The 26,862-nt window shown below is 41.8% G+C and overlaps 1 protein-coding gene across 5 annotated transcripts; it reads right to left on the bottom strand.

The window, feature by feature from the left end:
• Window positions 1–2,143: 2,143 nt before the first annotated feature.
• On the bottom strand, window positions 2,144–25,261 carry nbr1b (NBR1 autophagy cargo receptor b; the record flags this gene model as incomplete). 5 transcript variants are annotated; one of them, XM_079365918.1, is made up of 23 exons in its annotated part: window positions 24,949–25,261; window positions 22,826–22,888; window positions 19,535–19,553; window positions 19,427–19,449; window positions 18,954–19,142; window positions 18,637–18,714; window positions 18,262–18,518; window positions 15,871–15,996; window positions 15,263–15,469; window positions 13,429–13,588; window positions 12,212–12,295; window positions 11,891–12,076; window positions 11,642–11,758; window positions 9,344–9,419; window positions 8,904–9,035; window positions 7,745–7,921; window positions 7,390–7,662; window positions 5,532–5,745; window positions 4,196–4,441; window positions 3,141–3,238; window positions 2,853–2,931; window positions 2,470–2,563; window positions 2,144–2,317 (listed from the first exon to the last, which is right to left on the bottom strand). In XM_079365918.1, the coding sequence occupies exons 1-23, from the start codon at window positions 25,048–25,050 to the stop codon at window positions 2,144–2,146; spliced, it is 3,174 nt and encodes a 1,057-aa protein (XP_079222044.1). In that variant the 5' UTR covers window positions 25,051–25,261. The 5 variants fall into 5 exon arrangements, with proteins under 5 accessions (XP_079222044.1, XP_079222045.1, XP_079222047.1 ...); XM_079365919.1 differs by having other exon boundaries at window positions 7,751–7,921; XM_079365921.1 differs by having other exon boundaries at window positions 7,751–7,921; window positions 8,925–9,035.
• Between the last annotated feature and the right edge of the window lie 1,601 nt (window positions 25,262–26,862).

The following is a 26,862-nucleotide window of genomic DNA, read 5'->3' as shown; positions in this document are numbered from 1 at the left end:
CCATCTGAGGTCACATTCACACCTGTAAACAAGGAAAAACACAGGATCAACCAAGAGCTGTAAACATGACTGACAACAGATTCCTCTACTGAATAGTATTTTAAAAAGTGATCTTATATTATTGTCACAACAAATGTAATTATTGGCAGCCTGTTAGAAACTGAGCAGGAATCCTATATCGCACTAACATGAAAATCCCTAATTCATGGGCTCAGATGCATTCATCTTCACGGTTACCCAGTGATCATACATCAAGATTATGTTTCATCATCAAACTTTGTATCTCCTACAATTCATTCTGATTGGTTGCTGCATTTTGTGTTCCCATGAAGGTTTGAGGTCACCTTGAAACCAGATGAGATACCATTCCAGGTCGATTCTCTTGATCTATGCCAGAGTGTGACTACAGCTTTTAAACACAAAGAAAACTTCACAGGCAACCAGCACAGCTAAGTTTGTTCAAAATTAATCAAGCGAACAAAAATTGTCCCCTGGCAGGAAACCAAACTTGTTTATTTGAAGCATGCTGAGAGCTTAAGTCTGAGCAGGAGGTTTAGTCACACACAGAATTATTAATTTCAGTCCAAAAAAAGGCTTGAAAAAAAAAAAAAATCCGAAGAACATGTGAAACAGTGGAGAAGCAAATGTTTCTGATAGATGAATGGCCCTTATGAATGACCTGCAAGATTGAAAAAGAAAACTTTATCTCCAAATCCAAAACAAAATTGAAATTTGATTTCAATTCTTTTCACGTTTAGTAGTCATAAACTCCCCTACAGAATACAGATTTGTGAGGTGCATGAAAACCTTACGTAAGCTCCAGTGATATGAATAAAATGTTGCCACACTTCACACAGCCGTTGACTTGGTTTAAGGCTCAAGGGCGCCTGATATACTTGATTTTCACCAACATGAATGTGGAAACAAGTAGCTACCTGTATGACTCAAGCAGCATTGTGCACATCAGATTGATAACTGATAAATTGGCCAGCCGATAATATCGGCCGCTATTAGCATTCATGGGCTACTTTTATCGCAGATATACGCCAATATTACTGGAGATAGTCGCCAGTGAAATTTCATTTGAGTTGCACGCTCTAGTTCAGTGACCATCTTCTTTTTCATTATACATCTTTTCCACAAGTGTCATTTGATTGCATAAATGCGAATATTTATATCTCCCTATCTGTACAGATCATACATAGATCCATGAAAGACATCAGATTTTTCTCTCCCTAAAATATCGATATCTGTATTGAACCAAAAGAACCCATAGCAGACTGGTCCTAATTTGTAGTATACAAAAGTTCCATCCATTAGCAGATTTTTCCCTAAATAAATCACTGTATATCTTTTTCAGAAGTTCGATTACTCCTGTTTGTTTAAACTACCATTGAGGAATGCTTAAAAAGTATTTTTTGTGTCCAAAAAAATTCAAAAGCTTGTAAGGGACAATCTCACAAACATATCATTAAAAGCAAGTATATCAGTGTTCTGAGCGGTTTGGTCCGAAGCAAAACACACCGTAACTTTAAAGTGGATTTTCAATCTTAACGTCCAGTATGTAAATACATGCTCAGATTAAATGGCTGCATACTAAAGTGATCTGCAATGGGAGTTTTCTCTCCATTTTCCTCACTTCAGATGTGGATACTTCCTATTCTCTTGCTGCTTCGTACCTCACTCTGTATCACTTTCCACTGTGCCAAAGCAGTAAGGTAATATGTGTAGCATTGTCATGCTAACTAATCCTTACTTGAATTTGCTAACTACTAAGCTGCATCTTACATAAACTATTTAAATATTTTCTTTTACAGACAAATGTGATTTGTCTCCCTGTGCCCTTCCCAGGCTCCCCACAAGGCCATAACTGAAAGGAATAATACTGAACGTTTTGTTGTTGTTCGTCTAGTCCAGTAGCAGAGAGTTTGCTGGAATGTTACTTTATATGCTATAACAGAAGACCAATCCAACTGGACCAATAAGTAGGGAGATTGGCAGAAGAAGTAAGTGAAAAAGTAGATGAGCACGTATGAATTTCTTTATTCCGGTGTGTCCATTTCTTCTTTCTCCATCTATGAATTCTTGTGTCACCTCCTCAACTCTCCTCTCTCCTTCCTACGCTGTCTCCACGTCTCTTTTGTCAGTAGCGTGTAGAGTACCAGTCATTGTCGGTCATCTGAACCAGCTCGTTGACCACATCTAAAAGGTTGTAGTTATATTTGTTTAGCAGCCGCTGATTCAGCGGTCGATCCCCGAATCCCATCTCCACCAGCACGGCCATCATGGTGTCCTGTGTGGACGCGTCTGCTGGAGGCTGCACAGAAACAAGATCACATCTAATCTGTTACGACACTCAGGTTTAAAAGAACGCGATTGGAATTTTCCTTGCTTCCTGAAGTGCTTTAAGAGAAATACAAATGTACGACATTGATCTATAAGATTGTTGGATTCAAACTGCTGGCTGACCTGTGTGGGGCCTTGTCCAGTGAAGAGAGCTTTGTAGGCAGAAGCAGCTACTGACAGAGCTCCTTTAACTAGGCCGCTGGTGATGCCTGGGTGCCTGTGAGGAGACAATAGAGGTTATTATTAAATTGTGGCTACTATGTAGGAAAAAAAAAAAGCCATGGCTCTCAAACTCAGCTTTTCTACAGAAATGATCTTGAAAAAACTAAACGACTGAGCCATGATTTGCAGATAGTATTTACTGTAGCACTACAACAACACTATACACTATTGTCATACTCCTTCTCATGTGAGCGAGATAGATTTACTTTGATAGGACCTTGAAAACAGTAGCATGTTCTACTCGTTTTCTTTTGTGTGTGTGTGTGTGTGTGTGTGTGTGTGACCTGGGGTCTTCAGGGTTGTCCTCCTCTGTGCCTTCAGCAGCTTTAGTATCATCTGTCTGAGTGTTTTTGGGATCAGAGTCTGTGGGACAACCAAACATCACATTATCTTCAGCTCTTCAGCTCAAAGAGACCCCCCCCCAAATCTCAAAAGTCAAACAAAGTATAATGTTAGCTTTGGAAAAGACATTTCTGGACACCAATGATGAAAGGGTAAAACCCGCTGTGATTGAGTAGAGCCTTGCTGGCATGGATCCTATGTCACTCCTGTCTACACAGCAGAGTGCTTACCTTCCTCTGTTTGGTACAGATCTGAGCCCTCTGCTCCTTCTGCATCAGCTGTACGGTCCACTGTAGGATCCACGTCAATTTCCCCACTACTCTCCGGGCTGCAGAATAGCAAGACATTGTATGTGCTCTCAACAGTCTGTTTTATGTACATGTATCGGCCCTGCTGTTTTACCATGTAAACTGTTCTGCTTTGTGCTTCATTCTGCTTTGTTCTGTTCTGTCTTATTTTGGGCTAAAGCCCCATTTCAACACTGTGGTCCAGATGGAGCAGTACAGTTTAATACGGTTTGGTTCGGTAAAGCCTGATCCTGTTTACGTTTCCACAGCCAACTGTGCCCTATTTGATAGGCACATCATAGCAGCGCGACAGTGTACCCCGCTAATAAATTCAACCAAGAAGAAAAACATGACACAGTACACAAAGACCAACGATGGAAGACATCCAGCAATTCATCTACTTTGTCATTGGCATGTGGCTTTTAATTACAAAAATGCAATCATGCTTTGTTTCAGAGAAGGCTGTGTGCCACGAGGAGAAATACAGCCGAATAAACAATCGACTGTATTTAAACACAGCATGGTTCGCCGCTGTCGCAACAGGAAGGGAAGATCCTTTCAACCAATCAATGGACTGCAGTGTTTCGCTCCACATTTTAGGGTCAGATCGATGTACTGGGCACCCCAAAACGTTAGGGGACGTTTCCTGGCTTTAGTCTATGGAAACGCCACAAAATGTGTGCCGTACCGAGAACAACCTGAATCGCTTGGTGGAAACAGGACTTAAGGAGAAACGGTTCCTCTGGCCAGGGGACTACAGATGAAAAGTAGCGTTCTGGCAAATTCTGGCATTTTTCTCCATGTACACTCATGTGTTTTATTAATTTGGACTGTCCCGTTCTTAAAGAAACTCAATTGAATTGAACGCATTCACAATCAGTGCAACCAAAAATGAGGTGTTCAGTAGCAAAATGGTTACATCTGATCTCTCGCCAGCTCCGAGCTCTGCTTCCTCCGAATATTGAACCTCTTACAGTTGTATATGTCCTCGTACTGACCTTGGGGTGACGATGGTTTTCGGCAGTGCCACGACTTCAGGAGTCAGAGGCTCATCGTCCAGCGTCTGAGACGTGCAGAGCATGTCATTGGCACTACTCGTGCCCGACACCCCCATTACTGTTGCAGCGTCACCCTCACCTGGCAGTTCCTTTTCGGGGGTGGAACTGCCTGTGTGGTCAAGAGATGGGGTCTCTGGGTCTGTTGGGGTCTTGTCTGTGATGTCACCAGGCTGGGACAGAGCAGAACTGCAATTGCAAAAGGGAAGTTGAATAAGAGTGTAATGTCAAAGGATCACATTGACATGTCCTTAAAATGAAGATTTCATGTCCCTCGTTTGTCCTTCCATATAAAGGCTACTCTTGAGTTAAGTGTTGCTTCTCCAGCAGGGGCGTACCCAGACTTGTTTAACTGGGGCATCGACTAATGCAGGGGTGGCATGACGTTTTCTGACAGGCACATGCAATTAACCCCCCCCCCCCAATGTTATCTACTTGAATTTCTTGAATTTCCCTCGGGATCAATAAAGTATCTATCTATCTACTTGTAAGTTACACAATATGGAAACATACACATCTTGATTCCTCAGATTCTTCAGTGGCTGTAAATCTAAGGTGTATGTGCAAAGTCACAATTTGAAGTACTTAGACATGGTGTAAGAGATTACATGCCATTTTCTAACTTGAAAAAAATTATTTATTGGCAGCGATGTCCTTTTCAAGTTCGACAGTGTGCACAACTTTTTTTTTAAGGAAATAGCTACGTACATTTGCATGTACAACTGACAGATTTACCATTAGCCTGATGACAGCAGCCAGACGAGCCTATTTGCACTTCTTTGCCGCGTCTTATAAGTAGCTAATCATAGATTTGGGTTTTGAGGTGGCCAATGAGATTTCAACGCATGCTTCAACGAGATTTCAACGCATGCTTATGCCATCCCTGGCTTCCTCTCTGAACACGCCCCTGTTCCCTACTAAATCTCCAGATTGTTTTTCGCTTACACTTTTACTATGCATGACCAACAACAAAGTCAAATGTCTTGAACAGATTGTTTTGGATACACAGCATCTTAGCCTGCTACTGTCTAAAGTGTGTCTATTAAACTGTAAACATTATAAAACAGAAAAATGTTGAATTATTTAACTTTTGTTAACTTTTTTTTTTTTTTTTAATTATTGGTCTCAAGCTTCTCAGGAGTTGTCATAAAAATATCCAAAAATGAGGACAACAGGTCTGAAACAAGATTGTAAGTAGAAGTGTTGTAATCCCTAAAGTATCAGAAAAAAACTTGCACTGGGACCAGTGCTGTAACTGTTTAGTCAAGGTGTCACACACCTGTACATGGAGTCCCCCAGTGGGCGACTTGTGTCAAAACAGTCGGGGAGGATAATGATGTAATCCTCCGAGGAGGTGGAGGAGGACCGACTCCTTATGCCTTTGTTTTCCTCCTCCTCCTCTTCTTTCTCCTTCCCTTCCTCTGGCTCCTTCTCTGTCTCCTTCCCTCTGGACTCCACACAGACGCTCTCCACGTGAGAATCCTCCACTGTATCTGTGTAAAAACCAAGAAAACTCATAAGGCATTTTCTAAGCCCACTGTAAATTATCAACAACTATTTGAGACCTGTATCTGTAGTGGAAATTTTGAGTAGAGTACTATCATGATTTTTTCTAACCCCATGTTGACACTCCCTTAGGTACGATGTGCTGAAATGTGTCACAAAGAATAACAATTTGTGTGTGACAGAGCCAGTGTAGTTGCTTCGCCCTGATTCCAATCTTATGGCTAAGCAAGGGATGGACACCACTGTAGTTCCTCTTTAGTATGACTTCTGCTCTGTTCTGTTGTGGTGCAACAAAAGCTAGAGCACCAATGTCATCCATACACAACCAGATACTACTATGTTATAGTGTCCCTTTTCCAGTTAAAGACCAAAAATGAAACAAAAGGTGAATGAGCTATTCAATTACCTCTTCTTCTACTTATCCCCTTTCCACATTACTGCTGTCCAATACGCCACCTACTGTGGCAATCGGGAAATGACCTGAACACACAGTACAAAATGGCTCTAACAATTGGTATGTTCAGAGTATGTTATAATTTGAATGACTGAGAAAAGTCAGTTTATTCTAGCACAAAGCAAAACGAAACACAGCCAATCAGGGAGTTGCTTATGTCTGACTGACCATAAATTCCCTTTAATTCCCATGAAACTTTCCAGAGTTTTGCAACTCTAATGTTCACTGAATACAAAAGTATTTCCTGCCAGCTCGCTATGTCAGTAGGTATCTATCACACAGGGAAGAAGTGCTGTTGAGAGGCAAAAAAAATAAATAATCCCAGAACTGTTTAGTCCAACTTTTATAATGACTGTATCATCAGTCTTACTTGAAATTCTGACTTCAACACTTACTCACAATGTCTGACTGACTTATTGTCTGGATCAGTTGGTGCAATACAATAACCATACTTAAATCTGTAGGAAAAATTGTACTTATAAGCATTTCGAACCTGTTCAGAGGAACATGAGTGACGTGCAGAAGTGCACAGTGATTGGTCCACACGCCAGTGTCTGCTGACTGGCTAAACACAGGACAATACTATCAACCACCATTTTTAAATCCTACTGTAAACATGAACAAATAACAGACAGTAAAAAAAGTAAAAAACAAACAAACAAAACAAAAAATGGACTGACAACTATGTCGTGGAATTATTGAGTGCTTATGCTACTAAGGAAATACACTGAAGCTTTATTAAAATCAAAAGTTTGGCTTCCCAAGACCCTGGAAACGAGATAATCAGGATTAAACCATTACTGTGTCATGTTTGCCCTTGTTTTGTCCACAGGTTTCGTAGCGTGATTCAAAACGTTTGTTGTTATGTTTTGGCCACAAGAGTTAAGAACCATTTTCTAACATATCTATTTATTCATTATTACAAAATTATTGTATTTTTCAAATTGTTGGAAGTGATCCAGATGTGTTTAAATCAATCAGTAATTGTGAATCAATCGTGATCTCAATATCAACTAAAATAAGCGTGCTATTTGCCATAATCAAGCAGCACTAACGATTATTATCATATTCTGCCTACAACTTCAGGAGAATAGACTGCTGATTAAAATTCTACATGTTTAGCTAATCTAACAATGAAATGTTAAAAATGCTCCCATGGATAAGACAAAGATTTCACCTGGGTTTGAGTGCTCCTGCAGTGTGGAAGCCATGGGTGAGCCGTGGAGCGGTGTGGGTGCTGAGCTGGGACCAGGTCCCATGATCTGGGCTGCAGACAAGTCAGCAGGCAGGGAGGCTTTCAGCAGAGGAGGCAGAGAAGCTTTCAGTGTCGCTGGAGGTTTCTGGGGGTTTTGGGGGCTGCTGGGGCCGCTGTCTGGACTCTCCTCTGCTTTCACTATTTTACTCTTCACAGAGGAGGAAGAGGAGCCACCCTGAGCAGCCGGACGCACCACTAAAAGTAAACAGGAAGTCCACTTTTAATGACTCTTCTTCGCTCTTACTTACAAGAGGAAAAAGTCAAAGTGCTGACTGACCTTTACCTGTCCCAGAGTGAGGTCCTCTCATCGGGGTGTGGTCAGGGGCTTCCTCCAGTGTCAATGAGCGAATCACAGTCTCACAAACAAACTGAGTCCCACTGATGTCATCCTCCCCTTCCTCCTGAGCCGGAACTCCTCCTCCTTCTGCTCCAGGTGCTACTTCATGAGGAACATCTGGGGACAGGTACACAAAATGTTAAAAGGTCCCATATTTTGCTTTTTCTGGTTTTATATGCTCTTCAGTGTGTTTTCCAGGTGTCTTGTGCCTGGGTTTGTGACATCACAAACCCATGACGTTGTAGCAAGCACAAGCTCCTCTCGCATTGACTGTAGCATTTCCAATATGATAAAATGGGCAGGACATATCTGACCACAAAGCTGAACGACAGACCAATTATGAGAGAACAGATCGGCCAATCAATCAGATTAGACACGTGGAGACACTGCTCGTTTTTTGTTTTTTTTCTTCTCTCTCTTCGTGTGGGATTCTGGGTGTTAGAAATACAGGCAGATGAGAGAGCCTGCACGGAGCGGCAGTGCATTAAAAAAACAGACACTTTTTTTTCGAACATTAACAATTGTGAACGCACATAAAATAGATTTATGAACCACCAAAATTCTATAATATGGGACCCTTAAGACCTCAGATGAATGGAAAAGCCACAACCATCCATCCAGCCACACACACTGATTTTCTTCCATTTCAACATGCAGTGGTCACAATGGAAGCCATTAATCTCCCCAGTAACGCGTTCAAGCTCCTTCTGGTGGATACCTATGTGTTCCCAGGCCAGATGGGATACAACAAGCTCTGGGTCTACTCTGAGGTCTCTTCCCAGTTGGAGCTTCCCAGAACACCTCAAAAAGGAGAGGCATCCAGGACACGTCATCGTCAAGATACATGACGCACCTCAACTGGCTGCTTTCATGGGGAAGGAGTAGCAGCTCGTTGCCCTATTCCTAAAGCTAAACACAGCCGCTCTCCAGCCTCTGAACAGCGATGCAGTTTGTGTTTATTCAATGAGCCACAAATAAGTAAGTGGAAGTAAAACAACAGGCCAAAAATATCAGCTGACCAATACATTGGATTTGCTGTGGTTACTCTTTTCTTTTATCAACAGAACACAGTTTGTGGTATTGAAATGGAACCAAGAACCTTTAGAAAAAGATCCATTACTCATGATGCTGTTGATGACTTCAGCCTCTTCCTGGATGAGACCCAAGGAGGGACTGCTCTTGTCCTGCAGGTGGCCATCTTGAGGCAAATGGGACATGCACGGAGTCATGTCTGAGCAGACACAAGACAACAAAGACAGGGAACTGACTAAACCCAAGTCTTTTTTTTCCTAATCAGTCATCTCTTGTCGGTCATCAACTTATACTAATTTAAGTTGATTTAATTGATACATAAGTATGACTGCAAGTTGTCAACGTAGCCACTGTGCTCCATGTTCTTTTTTTTTTTTACAGTCTAATATCAGACTTGTTCATGCTTCATAAGTAACAGCAGTCTCAGTGTTAGCCTTTAAACGTTCAAAGTTCTCTGTGCGTGGATTACAAAGAGTAACACGAGGAAACCATGGGAACACTTCTTACCAGCGGGCGTGTTGTTTGGGACACTCTCCAGTTCTTGGACGATGTTGATATCCAACAGCTCAAAGGACAGGAGATCCTACGAGAGATCAGCAACAACAAACGGTTAGCCTCAAACACATTACAGAACACTGGGGGAAATGTATGACCCATACCAGCTCAAGGCCTGGGAGGCAAAGAAGAAGTAACACAGATTTGATATAAATAGGCCTTTGGAGTACATAGAAAAAACACTTCCAGATCTTTGCTTGCACCTCGTGCAAAATTGTAGCAAAAACACAATTTCTTCGTTCAGCGGCTTTACATTCTCACCAGCAGCCGCGTAGGCTAACAATAGCTTGCATGTATCTTTATCAATTCCATACGCATTTTTTTAAAGTAAATAAAATAAGAGAAAACTGCTTCACAGCAGTATATAGCCCCGTTTCCACCGAGCGGTCCGGCTCGGTTCATCTCGGTACGCCACGCATTTTGCGGCGTTTCCATAGACTAATCCCGGGGAAATATTCCCAAATAACCGATCCGGACTGCCCCACTTTTTGAACCCTTGCGTTGGGGTGCCAAGAATGTGGAGCTGACCCGAAAAGGTGGAGCTAAACACTGCAGTCCGTTGATTGGTTGAAAGAATCGTCACTTCCCGTGTTACGTCGGCAAACAAAACTCCGCCGTGTTTAAACCATTGACTGTAACACAGCCGATTGTTTACGTCTGTATTTCTCCTCGCGGCACACAGCCTTCTCTGAAACAAAGCTTGATTGAGTTCTTGTAATAAAGAGTCACATGTCAGTGACAGAGTAGATGAACTGCTGGATGTCTTTCAGCGTTGGTTTTGCTTGTGTAGCGTTTTTCTCCTTTGTTGAATTTATTAGTTAGCTGTTAGCGGTTAGCTGCTATCATTTGATGCTATTTACATAGCGGCTATTGTCATCCGGTTTACACGCCGCCTACCGAATAGGGCACGGGTGGCTGTGGAAACGCAAACGGGATTGGGCTTAATAGAACCAATCCGTACCAAAGTGTACCGATCCGTACCGGACTGCTGTGTGGAAACTGGGCTTTTGTCCACCAACAATCCACATATGACAACAGTGGCGAGCCTGGGAATGTATTCTTATTATAAAAAGTTTGCCACTACACATTACCCCCCCTTTAAGAATAGAATGCCCCCCTCTCTCTCGCTCTCTCTTGCTCTGTTTCTTTGCCCAGCATGTGAGTGTCAGGAGACGTTCTCATGGCAGCAGAATGAACACATAAGCCAGAGGCAGCGAGAGAGTAGATTCAGGGATTAATGGGACACGTGAGATCGCAGTGTGCTCGACTTTTGACCACCAAATTCTTTTTATTTCATCCTTGAGTTCAAGAAACCATGTTTAATTCAAATATATCCTTTCCAGGTGTTCTTATCATATAAACCTTTGTCACACCTCACGGCAGTGTTGTGAAGGATACTTTTAAGATGTTACAGAATACAGAATACCCTCAAATGTAATCAAAATATCTCAATCTGAATAATGTATTCTGAATACTTGGATTTCTTCCACACTGAATTGTGTTTTGGAAGTGTAGGAATTCAGCAATCACATCCTGCTTACTAAACAGGACTATTCTGGTGTGTTCTTCTGTTCCAACTGGTTGAATGTGTTCGGCCCTAGAACTTGCTGTAGGGCAGGGGAGTGAAACTCATATTGGGTCGGGGGCCGGATTGGTTCAAATGAGAACTCTAATGGGCCAGACTCATTTTGCCGACATCACTATGGATATATAGGCTGCTGTATCATTCTTTTATAATTGTACAGGTCAGGCTTTCATCATTATGCTATCCTTGCATCATATGATAAAAAAAGATCTTTTTCAAATTGTTTTTTTTTTCTTTTTTCTTTTTTTTGGTTTTCACTGAAAATGAGTTTATTAAACTGCAGGTTACAGATTTAAAACACAACATGTCTGTCATTACAAACTGCCTGTTGGCACATGGAAATAATGCCATCGCCAGGCGTAATTAAAGGACATATTTTAAGGCTGCTCCTCGGCTGAACCAGCGGACCTCTGTTTGATGGTTTTCATGTTGTGGCTTCTGGGAAATGCATCGAGTTGCCTTTATTTATTTAGAAAGTGAATATACTTGTGAAACAGAAAAGTCCCATCATGCTACCCACTGATTTCAACCATGTAACTCTATGAATACCATCTATTTCAATTGTAACAGTTACTGAATACGTAACGCTGGGACGTGTATTCCATCACACTGGCTGTCGGCTGAAGTGTACAGCAGTGTGTGATAGTGATTGATGATTTTTGTACCTGTGCGGTAAGCAGGTCCACAGAGGGGATGAAGTATTCTTCTTGGTCCTCTGACAATACTGGTTGCTCTCTGGAGGCTGCACATGCTTTTCCATCCTTTGTCACTGGGTTCTTTCCCTGCGGAAACATTATCACGTCATATAATATACTATACATCCATGACCTCATCTCTTTTTATCTGTTAATATGCTTTTATTTGTGCACATTTCTGTAACAGGATTTTTTTTGTTTTCCAACCTATTGTCCTACCTGTGGTGTGACACAGGGCGACACTAGTATCCCATCAGCCATCACTGGTGCTGGGGCCAGAGGGTCCACCACAATGCTGCACCAGACCCTGGGTCCGAACTGCTCTCCAGCGTGGGCAAGGCGCCAGTGGGAGGTGTAGGAGCCCTCCACAGTGGGAGCACACAGTGCTACACTCACTATACCAACCTGGAAAGAAATGATGGATCATTAACATTTGTAGAAAGAAACATGTACACCGTATGATTTCATGAAACAGGCGCAGAAGAAGAGGGATTAGATAGCAGACATGTACATCATTAATGATGACTGTTTCTAAATCACCTGTCCAGGCTGAAGGAAGGGGACAGACACCTCCCTCCAACGGTCCCCGGATCCCACTGCTAGGTTTCCCCACATGAATTTGAGCTGCAGGGAGGAAGGGAGGGTAAACAGAAGGAAGATTAACAAGTGATGGTTTACTTAAAAGGAAGAATGTGCGACATTTTACCCATAAATACAAATATCCATCTGAGTCATGACTGTCTACAATGAGTGTGACGCGTGAGTTATGCTGTCTGGGCATTTAAATGGTGTTTACACTGACGGGACGGCCGATCCCCTTGTGTATAAAAGCTAATTGAGAGTTATAGAAAAGAAAAATAACATCTTGTACTCACTGCTTATCTGAATGTCACGTAAGCTTTTTTTTTAGATCATGGTCATCCCAGTAAATGACGCTATGAGCAAACTAAACGGCGCTATCGTTAGCCTGCTAACACAACAATGCAGCTCAAGCATGGAACAATGTTGTTCGCCACTTGATCTTACCGCTTAGGGCTGTGTGGTTTTCTTTTGTAAAACGTTTAAGAGTTTAAATCTGGTTTGTCTTGGATTTAAGAAATGTTTAAAGATGTAAATACATGTAGACTAAAGCTTCCTGTCCTCCGGGCGCTGGCTGTGCGATCAGGAGCGCTAGCATGAAGAGTTTGTATGCTGAGAAGAAAAGCTCTGCACCGCCGTCCTGTCTCTATGACAACAGTCTGTTGCTAACAGCTGCTGTATGACTGACACTGCTCTGTTACTTTTAACTGGATGTCTTTTCTTTTTAGATAGTTTCTTTCCAAATTGAAAAACTGATACAAAAATATTTGAAAGATTTTTCACTCAGTAGTGCTCAGAGTGGACGCACAAAATAGACTGAGTGCTTGGGAAAAAAAGCAGGGCACTGCACTTTTACTCCAGGCAGCCTCCTGCTGATGCAAACACTCCTCATTGGAAACTATTTTAAAGACAAAGAGGCACTCAGAAATAAATGCTAGGTAGACACGAGGACTTTACTCACTTGTTGTAGTCTGTACTGACTGTTTGGGGATTTTACTTTCTGCTTTCATGCTTACAAAGCTTAAGCATTTGTAAGCCAATGTGTTTACTAAAATACCTCGAATGAATTAGTGACCTAGTCAAATGACAGTAACTCGGTGGAAATAATTGTCCAGACTTAAACCTTCACAAATCCTCCACCTTTAAAAAACAGCTACAAACATGAAAGAGCTACTCACCTTAGTATCGGCACTCCAGTTAATCGTCCCAGTGTTCCTCATCTTCCAGTACTTTATAAACTTGGTCCCGGGTCGCAGACGCGTTCCATCAGGAAGGTTCTCGTCCAGAAATGCAGCTGTCATGGCGGGAACCACCAGGGGACAGGGGCGTTTCGGGCGCCTGGGGCAAAAAAAAAAAAAAAATCTTTTAGTCCTCCATCGATCTCACATTGTGCTCTTGAAGATGCTTTAACAACTTTGACCTGTTTACTGTAGGTAAGCTTTGATCAGAGTTGCAACCTACCATCACATTGATATGAGTTTAAATTTCAAATGTGCAACAAGCATGAGCTCAAAACCATTTCAAGTTAACGTGTTATTCTTAAGCAATTATTTCTACATTGTTTTTTGTGATTCTGCTCATTTCTTTACACTGACATGCTCATCATCCAGTCTGTCTGCAGTGTACACCAGCCTCACGAGCTTGGACTTAAAGACTGCATAGAAGAAGTGGATGTTTCCCCTGTGATGACAAAAATACATCATTATGAGGCCTTGAGTTTTGGGATTCCAGCCTTGGCCATCTTCATTTTTAAGAGTGAAAAGTCCATGTGTGAAAGAGAGGATGGGGTTAAAGAGCAGTGAGGGAGAGAAAGCACTACGGCTCTCTGTTTCTTAGCGCCGTAAGTCCTGATAACTAATTTTATTGGGGATTCAAATTTTACTCATCAGAAAAAAAAATAAAAAAAATAAATCAAATTGGACAATGAGAAAAAAGAGAACAAACCTGTTTAAGCCCGAAACGCAACACTGACCCAAAATGTATAAAACACCTGAAATTAAATAACTGGTCGATAATGTAACAAACTGCTGAGCCCAAAACGTAATAACTTTTTGCCTAAAATGTAACAAGTTGATAGATTTTGGGTCAGTCATTATATTATGTAGCAGGCAATTTTTTTTCTCCTAATAATGTTTTTGGTCTCAGCATTTTCCACCAGTTATTACATTTGGGGTTTTGTTACTTTTTAAAAAAAATTTTTTAATAACATTTCGGGTTGTTACATTTTGCCCCATCCTAAAAAAAAAAGGCCTCTTTCAGAATACTGCACTAGTAGGGACCTGTCAATAATAAAGTCACCACATCCTAATGCACTCCCGGCTTTGTTGTCTATTTTAGGCCTATACTATAAGTATTGAAGGACGCAGCCTGAGTGAAGTCATTCACCTGATGCAGGGGGCTTTGGAGTTCCATCAATGGCTTTGTTTGAAGTGCTGTCTCAACCTAACTTTGAGTCAACCTAAAACAAGCTGAGAGCTGGAGCTGGGGCATTTTAGCCTCTTGACAAAACCGTTACATCACGCATAGCTCCCAATAAAGTCAGCTACGTGGCTTCTTAAAATCAAAACTGGCGAGGTATTGAAAAATTCACTCCCCTTACAGCGTGTGATGATCGAGACATGAACCAAGCAGACCTAAATTATTTTTTGTACCAGGGCTCTTATCATGTTAATTTCTGCTGTTAAAAATATGACTTTTTTGACACTAAACAAACTTGATTTTGCACTTCAGTATCGGCTTCCTTTTTTAAGAAAGGAGGTTGCCCCTTGATTTCAGGCTGTTTTTAAAAAGTAATACATTTGTGATTGAGAGCAAAACTAATTAGGAAAATGTAGACTGAGGTGAAAATGAACTGAGAAGTAGGCTTATTTGCTTCCATATATTCTAATTGCAGTGGAGTTGCTCCCTGCTGGCCAGAAGCAACGCAGCGCAACTTTTACATTAGGATCACTTTTTAAGGCTCCATCAACTTCTGATTAGCAGTCTTTGGTTTGGACATGACTTTGAACATACTCAGGACTGCTGTGTTGTGTGGCTCGTGGCTGCAAGAGGACAGGGGAGGAGCTTCCATCTCCGTGGGAGGAGCTCCACTGTATGCCCCGCCTCTCCATCCTCAACTGCTTCCTGATCTCTTTGACCTCGGCCTTCAGCAAGCGCTTCTCTGCTTTCAGACGCTGCTTCTCCGCCTTCCGGAAACTGCGGTCCCCTCGTCTGTAGAACCTAAAAGACAGAAAAAGATGACATCATGGCGACTAGGATGACATCATTTGTCATAAACACAGCTGACCAGATGTTAGGAATATTATGCCATATCAATTATGACTCCCTTAAAACGTGAAAAATCCAATTACTGCAAATTGTTGAGTAAAGTATATTAAAAAAAGGAGAAAATAAAAGCGGTGTGTCTAAATGAGAGCTGCTGATTGGATTTTTGAGCAACAGGTGTCAATTCAGAAAAACAGATTTTTATTTTCAATTGTGAACGCAACATGATTCAGCCACAGCTCACCAACTGAAAGTTAAAAATCGTCACGTTTGGATTGTGATTATTTCATAAAAAAATAAATACATGAAAAATTTGAAACAGTCTCAGAGTTGTAATCTGAAGTGGTGTACTGTACCTGCTGTGGTCGGGGGCAGGTGATCCGTGCTCTGGGATGGACAGAGGAGTCCTGGCCCTCACCAGGTTGTGACTGGGATCGTGAGAGAAGCTGCAGGGCTCGCACAGAGTACAGGAGGTACACACGCTGAGCAGAGACGGAGAGAGGAGGAGATACAGAGGAAGGCAGAAAACGAAAGTGAGGGATGAGGAGAAGGGATCATTCCAATTTATGATCTAAAACCATGACTAAGAATACAGAATAACAAACTCTAAAAAAACCCTGAAGTCCACAGTAGTTTCTGCTGTGAATAGCTAAGCTACTATGCTGTTTTACTTTTCTCATGATACTGAGCCGCACGGAAAGAGAAAGCAGAAAGCCTAGAGTCAGGGTGTACGGGGAAACAGAAACTCATTCTTAATTTTAGGTTTCAGATATCAGGGAAGCACCTCAGCATAATCACTGTATCATCTTATCCTATTGGACAGTGGGGGATTCTAGGTTCTGTTGGGGCCCTATAAGAAATAGCTATTTACAGGGGCCCTCCCACCAACACTTACCAGGGCAAAGACAGTGAATGCGATCTGAAGGGAGGGTCTTAGGGAGGTTCTCTAGTGTCATTGCAAAATTTGCACATTTGGGGTTACTTCTTTGGTGCAAAGTTAACCTTCTGAGGCCCTACTACTGGCCCCAAGTAGCGCCCCTTTATTAAAGCTCACGTTTTCAACAAGTTTAAATAAAAGATCCCAAAAACATGACACTTGGAGTTTCTTTCGAAAAATCCCCTCAGTTGCCGTATGTAAACCTGCACCTGTAAATCCGTCTATCTCAGCCGTGCTCAGAACAGGATGTTTCTGTGTCTGTAGCTTTAAATACAAACAAGCTGTGTGGCTCGCAGACAGCTCGTTTCTTGCACCATGTCCAGTTGTTTACATTAACAAAGGCAGACTCAGAGGGTAGAACAAACACCTAGCGGTGGGAGTGTCACCCATCCAGGGGAGGGTTTATACTGCCCTTTGTGATGTCATGAAGGGAAAATCTCCAAACGGCCTGTTTGAGCACATATTTTCTGAAAAGTGGAGCAAAAGGATGGACTCAACTCATAATTGGGGGGGGGGGGGGGGGGGGGGTTGTAGACAAGCTAGGGACACAAATCAGTGTTAGAAAGACATGGTCAAGTGCATTTGGCATAACATGTGACCTTTTAGAAATCCCTTCTTAAATTAGGGGCAGAAATGTTTGGGAACGTTCAGTGACCTTGATATCGAACGCCATTTAGAATTAGTTTCACTTCGAGTTGACATAGATGTGTTCCAAATGTTTTTTCCTCAAAGCAATGCTAAGATAGTACAGGCTGAGACAGTTGGTTGGATTTAAGCCTGAACATTGGAGAACAAATGTAATTTACTGTGACACACTCTGGGCGGCTGTGGCTCAGTGGTACAATACAAATATTTCGTTCCCCATCTCCTGCACTTTACATGTCGAAGTGTCCTTGAGCAAAACACTTACAAGCAAGTTGCTCCTTGCCAGGAAATGTTCCTGGTATTTACTTGCAACAAACTTTTTTACATTTGCAGAAAAAACATCATGTCACAAATGTCTAATATGTAAAAATATAAGCTAGATGAATTCCTTAAAAAAATAAAATAAAATAAATAAATAACTCTGAAGTCCACAGAAGTGTGTCCACTGTGAAGGGCTATAACAAGTTAAGCTACTGAATTTTTTCACTTTTCCCATGATGCTGAGACACAAGGAGGTTTGGGTCTATTCTCAAAGGATCACAATGTGTGTCATGTGCTTAAAACAGAAAAAAACTACAAATCCCAATAACCCCCAAAGACAACTACTTTTAAAAATACTTGTTTGCTTAACGGTGGTTGGATCAGTCATTTCTAGGAAGGCATGGAAACTAAAAATTGAATAACAGCATCAAGCAGAATATCTGCTTTAAAACATAAAATGTCATCTGAGTTTGACCCAGGTTATCATTCCGTTGTGATGAGTTCTGATCGCTTATGTTTTATATGGACTGTTTTCCTGCTCAGCGCGCTGATAGATGATTGGTCAATAACGCTCAGGTAACAAATGCACAAACAAACAGAAACCGATACTTCCTTTTCTAAGTTCCAATTCATTTCAAGATTGAATGCTATTTTTTGGTAGAAGTGTCTATATAGGAAATCTGTCTCATCCTGTGACTCCCCTCTTCTTGGCTCTCTGTGAGAAGTCCTCCCTCTTTCCTGACTCTCCTCTACCTGACTGTTACCTGCATGGGCGGAGCTTCAGAGCCAAGACAAGCAGCCAGCTCACCTGTGGATTCCCTCTCAGAACAGCAGTATTTGAACTGAGTTTTTCTACATAACAGATGTTTTCCGAGTGTTGAATTAGTACTTTAACAACGCATACCTGCACTGGTAGCCTCCTCCAGTGGTCTGCCCCCTGCAGGAAGAACAGGGAGGGGTGGAGGAGGATGGAGCCCCAGGCAGAGTGGAGGAGGAAACCTCAGGGACTTGCTGAGCTTCTGCTCCTCCCACTGCTCCCCCTCTACCTTCGCCTCCCACCCCTGTTCCTCCACTTCCTCCCAGGGGTTTGTGGATGCAGCACTGTCCAGAAAACTCCCGGCAGATCTTCTCCACGGCCTCACGGACCACCTGGTCCTTAAACTGAAGGGATGAAGGAGCAAAGAGGGACATCAGTGATCTAGTCTTTTTACCTTTCTGTAACATCTGTTGGGTGTTTTTTTTTTTTTTTTTTCATGAAGCTCTGTTGGATTGTTCTTACCTTCTCCATGTAAGAGGTGAACCATGCTGGCGGAGTCTTGTCTTCTTCTTTGGTCCCCTTCACTTCTTTCATAATTAACTGAAAAAAAGAAGAAAACTTAATAAGTTCAACATAAGAGTCAACATTTTCTTTCTTTCCTTTTTAGGAATTTAAGGGCATCAATAACTTAGATGCATCGTTCGCTATAGCAACAATACACAAACATTTCCAAAGCTGATCTAACCTGATCAGTTGCAATGAGTTAAAAAACAACAACAGATACACGGTGAAAGACCAGCAAGATGCCTTGGAGGAGCTGCTGTGTGTTGGGGTCTTACCATGCCCTGATCTGGCACTGCAGCCTGGACTTTGCGGCTGACCACCTGGGCCAGAGCGGGACAGTGCTGCGGGGGTCTGAAGCCCCTCTTCGGTTCTGTTGCGCTGGCCTTGTTGGTAGGGACCCGGGTTGGCTGTCCTCGAGTCTCGTACACATTCATGTGCAGGCGATTCCCCTGCCTCCCTGCACTCTGGGAAAAAAACCAAAACAAACAAGAAAACTCAAACTGTGAGTGAAACGGCTGGTGTCTCCTTCACCCTGAAAGTAAAACCTCTCTGGACAAAAGTAAGAACACATCACATATTTATTTCAAAATCGAATAAAAGTAGATTTAAAAAGTTGTGCATATGATCAAGTCTGAAAAAAAACACATTATTACTGATTCACTGCATTCTATGTATAAAGAAGTTATCAGAATTTAAGTGGAGCTCTTTGTTTAAATCTGAAAAGGAATCAAGCCGAACATCAACTGACCTTCAATGCCTCTTCATACTCCCCTGGAAAAAAACCAAACAACATTAACTTGATGTTAAGGTGCATGTTTAGTTTAGCATATTGTGCTGTCAGAATGTCTTTGCTTACCTTGGCTGTTAATGGACACCTGGTAATAAAAAGAAGGAAAGGGTTAATGTCAATCATTTGTTACTGTCTTTTGGTCTGTTGAGTCTTAATACAGTTTCAGGAATTAAAGGGACAGTCAACCAATTGTATTAATATACACTCAACAAAAATATAAACGCAACACTTTTGTTTTTGCTCCCATTTGTCATGAGATGGACTCAAAGATCTAAAATTCATTCCAGATACACAATATTACCATTTCTCTCAAACATTGTTCATAAATCTGTCTAAATGTGTGATAGTGAGCACTTTTGCTTTGCTGAGACAATCCATCCCACCTCACAGGTGTGCCACATCAAGATGCTCATCAGACACCATGATTAGTGCACAGGTGTACCTTATACTGCCCACAATAAAAGGCCACTCTGAAATGTGCAGTTTTGTCTCACAGCAAAATGCCACAGATGGCGCAAGCATTGAGGGAGCGTGCAATTGGCATGCTGACAGCAGGAATGTCAACCAGATCTGTTGCTCGGGCATTGAATGTTCATTTCTCCACCATAAGCCGTCTCCAAAGGCGTTTCAGAGAATATGGCAGTACATCCAACCGGCCTCACAACCGCAGACCACGTGTAACCACACCAGCCCAGGACCTCCACATCCAGCAGGTTCACCTCCAAGATCGTCTGAGACCAGCTACTCAGACAGCTGCTGAAACAATTGGTTTGCATAACCAAAGAATTTCTGCACAAACTGTCAGAAACCGTCTCAGGGAAGCTCAACTGCATGCTCGTCATCCTCATCGGGGTCTTAACCTGACTCCAGATCGTCGCCGTAACAGACTTGAGTGGGCAAATGCTCACATTCGATGGCGTCTGGCACGTTGGAGAGGTGTTCTCTTCACGGATGAATCTCGGTTTACATTGTTCAGGGCAGATGGCAGACAGCGTGTGTGGCGTCGTGTGGGTGAGCGCTTTGCTGATGTCAATGTTGTGGATCGAGTGGCCCATGGTGGTGGTGGGGTTATGGTATGGGCAGGCATCTGTTATGGACGAAGAACACAGGTGCATTTTATTGATGGCATTTTGAATGCACAGAGATACCGTGATGAGATCCTGAGGCCCATTGTTGTGCCATACATCCATGAACATCACCTCATGTTTCAGCAAGATAATGCACGGCCCCATGTTGCAAGGATCTGTACACAATTCTTGGAAGCTGAAAATGTCCCAGTTCTTGCATGGCCAGCATACTCACCGGACATGTCACCCATTGAGCATGTTTGGGATGTGCTTGACCGGCGTATACGACAGCGCGTACCAGTTCCCACTAATATCCAGCAACTTCGCACAGCCATTGAAGAGGAGTGGACCAACATTCCACAGGCCACAATTGACAATCTGATAAACTCTATGCGAAGAAGATGTGTTGCACTGCATGAGGCAAATGGTGGTCACACCAGATACTGACTGGTTCTGAGTCCCCAGACCCTCAATAAAGCAAAAACTGCACATTTCAGGGTGGCCTTTTATTGTGGACAGTCTAAGGTACACCTATGCACTAATCATGGTGTCTGATGAGCATCTTGATGTGGCACACCTGTGAGGTGGGATGGATTGTCTCAGCAAAGCAAAAGTGCTCACTATCACACATTTAGACAGATTTATGAACAATGTTTGAGAGAAATGGTAATATTGTGTATCTGGAATGAATTTTAGATCTTTGAGTCCATCTCATGACAAATGGGAGCAAAAACAAAAGTGTTGCGTTTATATTTTTGTTGAGTGTAAATGTCAGTTTTACGTATCCCTGTTGGTAATGCTCAGCTTAGTGATGTCATACTGGAGGCGCCAAGATTTTATCAGCCCCAGTCTGTGGATTAGGAAGTGCAAAACACAATACAAACTGAGGCAAAGGTTGAGTAAAAACAAGCGTCTGAATGACTTAGGGTAAATGAAGGAGCCAGAATTTTGGTTCATTTAACTCAGCTAAGTGAACAACGTCATTCAATCGCTCAAATCAGCAGCTTATCCCTCCAACTATTCTCCGATGTACTGGTTAAAAATGATCAAATCACAGTACGGCAAGAGGGGCAATGACTTAGAGATAAAATACGAACTGAAATTATGACTCATTAATTCAATCTATCAGGAAATGTTTGAATTCATTTCCTCATCGAGATGACCACTTCAGTACAACAACAATCAGACTCCAGTCAGCAATCGGAAGTGTACAAATCCCCGAGCTGTGAGCATTAACTAGTAAGGGTGCGGTCACATTGGCAATCCGTACCGTGCCCAAGCAAGCTTCAACCCTAAAGTCCAGTTCATTTTGCCAGTGTGACTGCTCTTTGTATTTGGGCACGGTACACTTCATGAGCACGGGCACGCGGTTACACAACGCTGACCGTCTTTTTTATGGAGAAATCCATATGACTGTATCTTACTAAAATTACTCAAATTAAGTCACAAAGTAGCTGACATATTCTCTTTGTTTTTCTCCAAAGTGCGGACCGTGCGTCTCTTTTAGAATTATTTTAAAATTAATTTAAGGCTGTATCTGATTAAAAATGACTCAAAATAAGACAGCATCTAAGTAGCTGTCATGCTCTGTGTTGTTCTCCGATGTGCAAACGCGGACTCGACTGCGTGTCCTTTTTTCTTTTCTTGAGTTTTTAATTGCATGCTATTTTGTCCCTTTGGGAGCTCAGGGGTTAAGCCTCCACAGCATTTAACTTTATAAAACTCTCCGACAGCTCAGTTACTGAGTAAAAAATAATATCCACTAAATGACATCAAATATTTTTTTTCTGTTCCTTTTAGCTGCTTTCATCTTTTAAAAAATTGTAAATGGAAATGTAATTCCGAAAAAAAAAAAAAGAGTGAAGTCAAACTTCCTCTGAGCTTGTTGTTCTCAGCTCTGTGTTCACACTGACAGAGTGGCACTTCCTTTTGACTGTTCATGTGTCACTAAGAAGGCTCACACATGTTAATAAACACGTTTTTGTTTTTTTTATCTGAACCCCTCCCCATCTAACAGTCGCATCACAGTACTAATCAATAGCAATGTGACTAACTGCTTACATCCACCAGCCATCTTTTGTTTTTCTTTTTTACATACATAACAAATAAGGCGGAGGTGTAAAACCACTGGCATCTCCTTCAAGAGCTTCTCCAATAAATTACAGAGAACTTTGAGTTCAGGGTATTTACTAAATGACATTTACTATTTATGGCCGTAGTAAAATTGACGATAAATCTTCAAGTGCAGTAAGGAAATCACTGAAAGACTGAAAAATAAGTAGTCTCTTACCTCCTCACTCTCCTCATCGAAATAAGTCAGCTGGAGACTGGAGAGACCGAAAGACCGTTTCACCTAAACACACAGACAAACAGAAAGAAAAATACGATGAGGACATAAGATGATGACATAAACTAGAGGATCAAACATTTTAACACCTAATAGGAATTTCAATTTTCTCTCGCAGAAAACAAATTTGTGTGTGAAAGAAAGTAAAGTCAACGTTGAGTCCTCTCAGCACACATTCTGAATTCTCCACTTTTAGGAGGCAGCCCTGGTTGACGCAGATACAGACACGCGACAGACAGATGACCTCGTGCTAGGCCTTTTCATGAAACCCTCTCACCAGTCTGCTTCATCAATAAAACAACAAATCAAAGTGAAGTCTGACGTGTGTGACTCAGCAACACTTCAACTAATGAACTCTCCTAGGATGCTGTGGTTGACAGAGATGGACTATAAAAGACTATAAATTTAAAACATGCCAAGCTCTGTCTTTTTTTCCCCAGCTGTCTTGACACCAGGCATTTATAATCCCTGTGGTTAGAAATAGGACTTCCGGTCCTTTGCCCTCATAGATTTCAGTGGCATAGGCTCATTAAAATAAAAGTACAATGAAACAATAATCTAACATCCTACATCAACAAAAATATACCTGGAGAGGTAAAGAGAAGAAACATACTAGAAAATACACAGACAAATAGTGTAATTATCGACTTTTAGTTGGAATTAATGAAAAACCAGGGTAACGGTTTTTATGAGGGGAAGCTGTGGTACATTTATGTCAGAAAATAACCCCCCCCCCAGTAAGTAAGAGTAAGAACACACAAGAGCAAGGATCTGGAAACATGACACAACATCCAGATTGTATGTGGTTTGACTTTTTGCCAGTCTGAACACAAAAAGCCACATGAGATCAGATTTTTCCAAACCACATGTACATGTGGTTTGAAATCTGATTCCTAAAGATCCGATTCAATCTGAACGGTCGCTTCAATGCGTCTTCTGTGTCACTCTCAATTCTCAACACGACACAATGACAATGACGTAGATCCGGCAAACCGGAAGTTTGCCGGATCTATACATATATATATATATATATATATATATATACACATATATGAAATCTCTTCTCCACTTGTCTTTGACAGAGGAAAGGCAAGCAACTGCTTGGGGCCCCAGGCCAATAGGGGCCCCCCAACAACTGACAACATTTAAACCACAGTATTGACAGTAGAAAGCCTCCCTAATGGTGTCCCATCTGAAATCGACCACTCTCAATGCTCTGCTAAATGTTGCATGCTTCATAGCTGGAACATAATAATGGATGCTGGTGGGAGGGGCCCCCAATGAATGTTTGCCTAGGGTCCATAACAGACATGAGAAGCGCCCCTGGTCTTTGACATGACCATGATGTTGAACAGAAGGAAATATGTGTTGTGGAAATCTAATGTACAAAATCAAGACAGGAGGTACAGAGGGAATTACGATAGGGTCCTTCAGTGCTTCGGGTCCTAAAAATGGCTAAATTCAAATCAACAGCTTACAACATCATTAATACAATTTTTTTTTTAAAAACTTGAAAAAACAGGAAGACCTCTTAAGGAAGACTGAACAAACTCTCTGTCTATAGCATGAACTTATTTGAACTGGTGCAGTATTGCATTATGTAAAATGTGTTATCATGGTGTAAGGCCTACATTAATTCTTCCTGTCACGTAAAACAACCAGGAGGTGCACTGACAATAACACTGAGTGAGGTTTCAAAGCAACTGAAATAACAGAGTCAAATGGTGAGTGTGTGTGATTCAAGTGCTCAGACCAGTTATTCAAGCTAATAGTGAGTGTTTTTATTCACAGTATAGTTAGCCTGTATGCGGACAGTCTCCTCTGCTCTCTGTCCTCTGTGCTGTCAGTCCAATGAAAGCTTCCCCGGCGTTACTCTATCAGCTCAGGGAACATGAGCACGATGCGAGGCTATGGCAGTGTATATTAATGGCAGTAGGCGATTCACTGAAGGGTTAACAGGTCGCTCGGATGTGCCACATCGATGTCATCATTTACACCTGAACGAGTGTATAAGAGCAGGATGTAGGTTGTGTTGTGATCGGGCCCGGTGATTCTCCCCCTCTTACCATTGCCTCCATTGACTCCCAGCTCTTGGTCTCAGATCCCGACAGGAGGAAATTTTTGGAATTTCCCCTGAAATTCACCTTCAGATTTATGTAGAAGTCCATGGCGTCGCCTTCACCGTGCCTTAAAGCATATTATACACGACGGGCGACGGAGCGTTTTCCCCGACAACGACAGCTATTTGGGTTAATCTCGCCAATTCGCTCCAGTCACTTATCCGACGGGGATGAGGCGTACTTTGTGTTTACATCAGCGTCCTGGACACGCCCATCTTGCACCATGTGTCCGGAACAAAGGTCGCCACTTCCGCCTTTCAGAAAAGAAAAAAAAAAAAAAAAAAAAACCCGAATCTGAAAAGCAGGAAAGCAACCTACCAATAGAGGGCGTCAGAGCATCACCTCTGATCAAGACTGTAGCACTGAAATGCAATTCAAAGTGTATGACACTGTTATTACAAGGACAATACGAGAAAATACTTTTTGTTGAGGTAATTCACTCGTTATGGTTTGAAGTTGCTGCATTGCAAAACTGGCATAAAAACAATGGGAAAATGAAGGTCATTAACCCTGAGATTTATTTTACTGGTTTATCTTAAAATATTGTGTGTGTTTCGATATCATAAATTGATAGATAGGAAAGAAAATTCAGATTCCAGAAGTAGGTAGCACCAAAAAAAAGGAAAAGCACCCATATACAAAAAGTAAAAGGACAAGTTATAGCCTACACAAGAAGGTCTGGGACCCCCTGATTGACCCCCCCCCCCCCACACACACACACACACACACACACACACACACACAACCTCAAACGCAACATGTTGGGCTTGGGGGGTCTCTGGAATTGACTTTAAACTCTGCAGTGGACCAGAGAGAGAGAGAGAGTGATGTCCGCTTTATGGTCTTTGAATTAAAAAACACATGCTTGCTGCAGATGTGATTGGCGCTCTCTTGGGTTTGCTACATCTTGATAAGAAATCTCTCCACACGTGGGGCCGGGATTGGAACATTTTTAAACGGGAGTTCTTGCACGGAGCCACCAGATACCCTTGGTGTTTTCACTGCAGTCTTCCAAACCATTCGCAGTTAATTCTTAACTGTACTACTGTACCAGCACTCAGAGTGCATGCAGGTAAGTGCTTGTGTGTCTGTCATTGAAATGATCTCGACCCGAAACATTACAACTGGAATGTTAATAACAAATTGTTTTTCAGAAAAGGCAGAAATTGGTGCATAAAAAGTGACCAGAATGCAGGAAAATGAATGTTAGGTGTCTGAAACCTTCTGGGGGAGATGCCAGATTCTCCATAACAATTTTTTATTTTTTTTTATTTTTTTAAGCCCCATGTTAGAGAGGGGGGCCCCAAATACCACAGGGTATTCCGCACCCTGCATATGAAGATATATACTATGGCTACACAACATCAGCATTAAAAAGATATTGTTGGTGCTGCGCAATGTGCACAGACGTGTCCAGCTCTGTGTAGGTTTTTTATTGTTGTCTGCTGTGTGAAAACCTGGTTTTTCCTGACTGTTGTAAATATACAGTATTGACTAATGTGAACAAACAGATGCCTGCAACCTGTGAAATGAAGGAATTTATATATAAATTCCTTAAAGGAATTTATATATAAATTCCTTCAGGGTTGTAAAAACTTGTTTGTTGTGTTCAACAAACAAGTTAATACAACCCTGAAGTATCACAACTGAAATAGCAGTATAAAACAAGGACTCTCAAGTAAACATACTAATAAGTAAGTCTTTATTTATATAGCAGTTTTAAAACACTTGGTGCTTCATATGGAAACATTCAAACAAGTCGTACAGTGAAATGAAACTGAAATAGATCACAGAGACGAACAAGGCAAAATTGATAACAGGAAAACATATGCACAAAACCATGCAAAAAAAGAACGCACA

Source organism: Symphodus melops (genome assembly GCF_947650265.1).
Source record: "Symphodus melops genome assembly, chromosome: 17".
NCBI classification, from domain to species: domain Eukaryota; kingdom Metazoa; phylum Chordata; class Actinopteri; order Labriformes; family Labridae; genus Symphodus; species Symphodus melops.
This window is presented reverse-complemented; position numbering and strand designations above follow the sequence as displayed.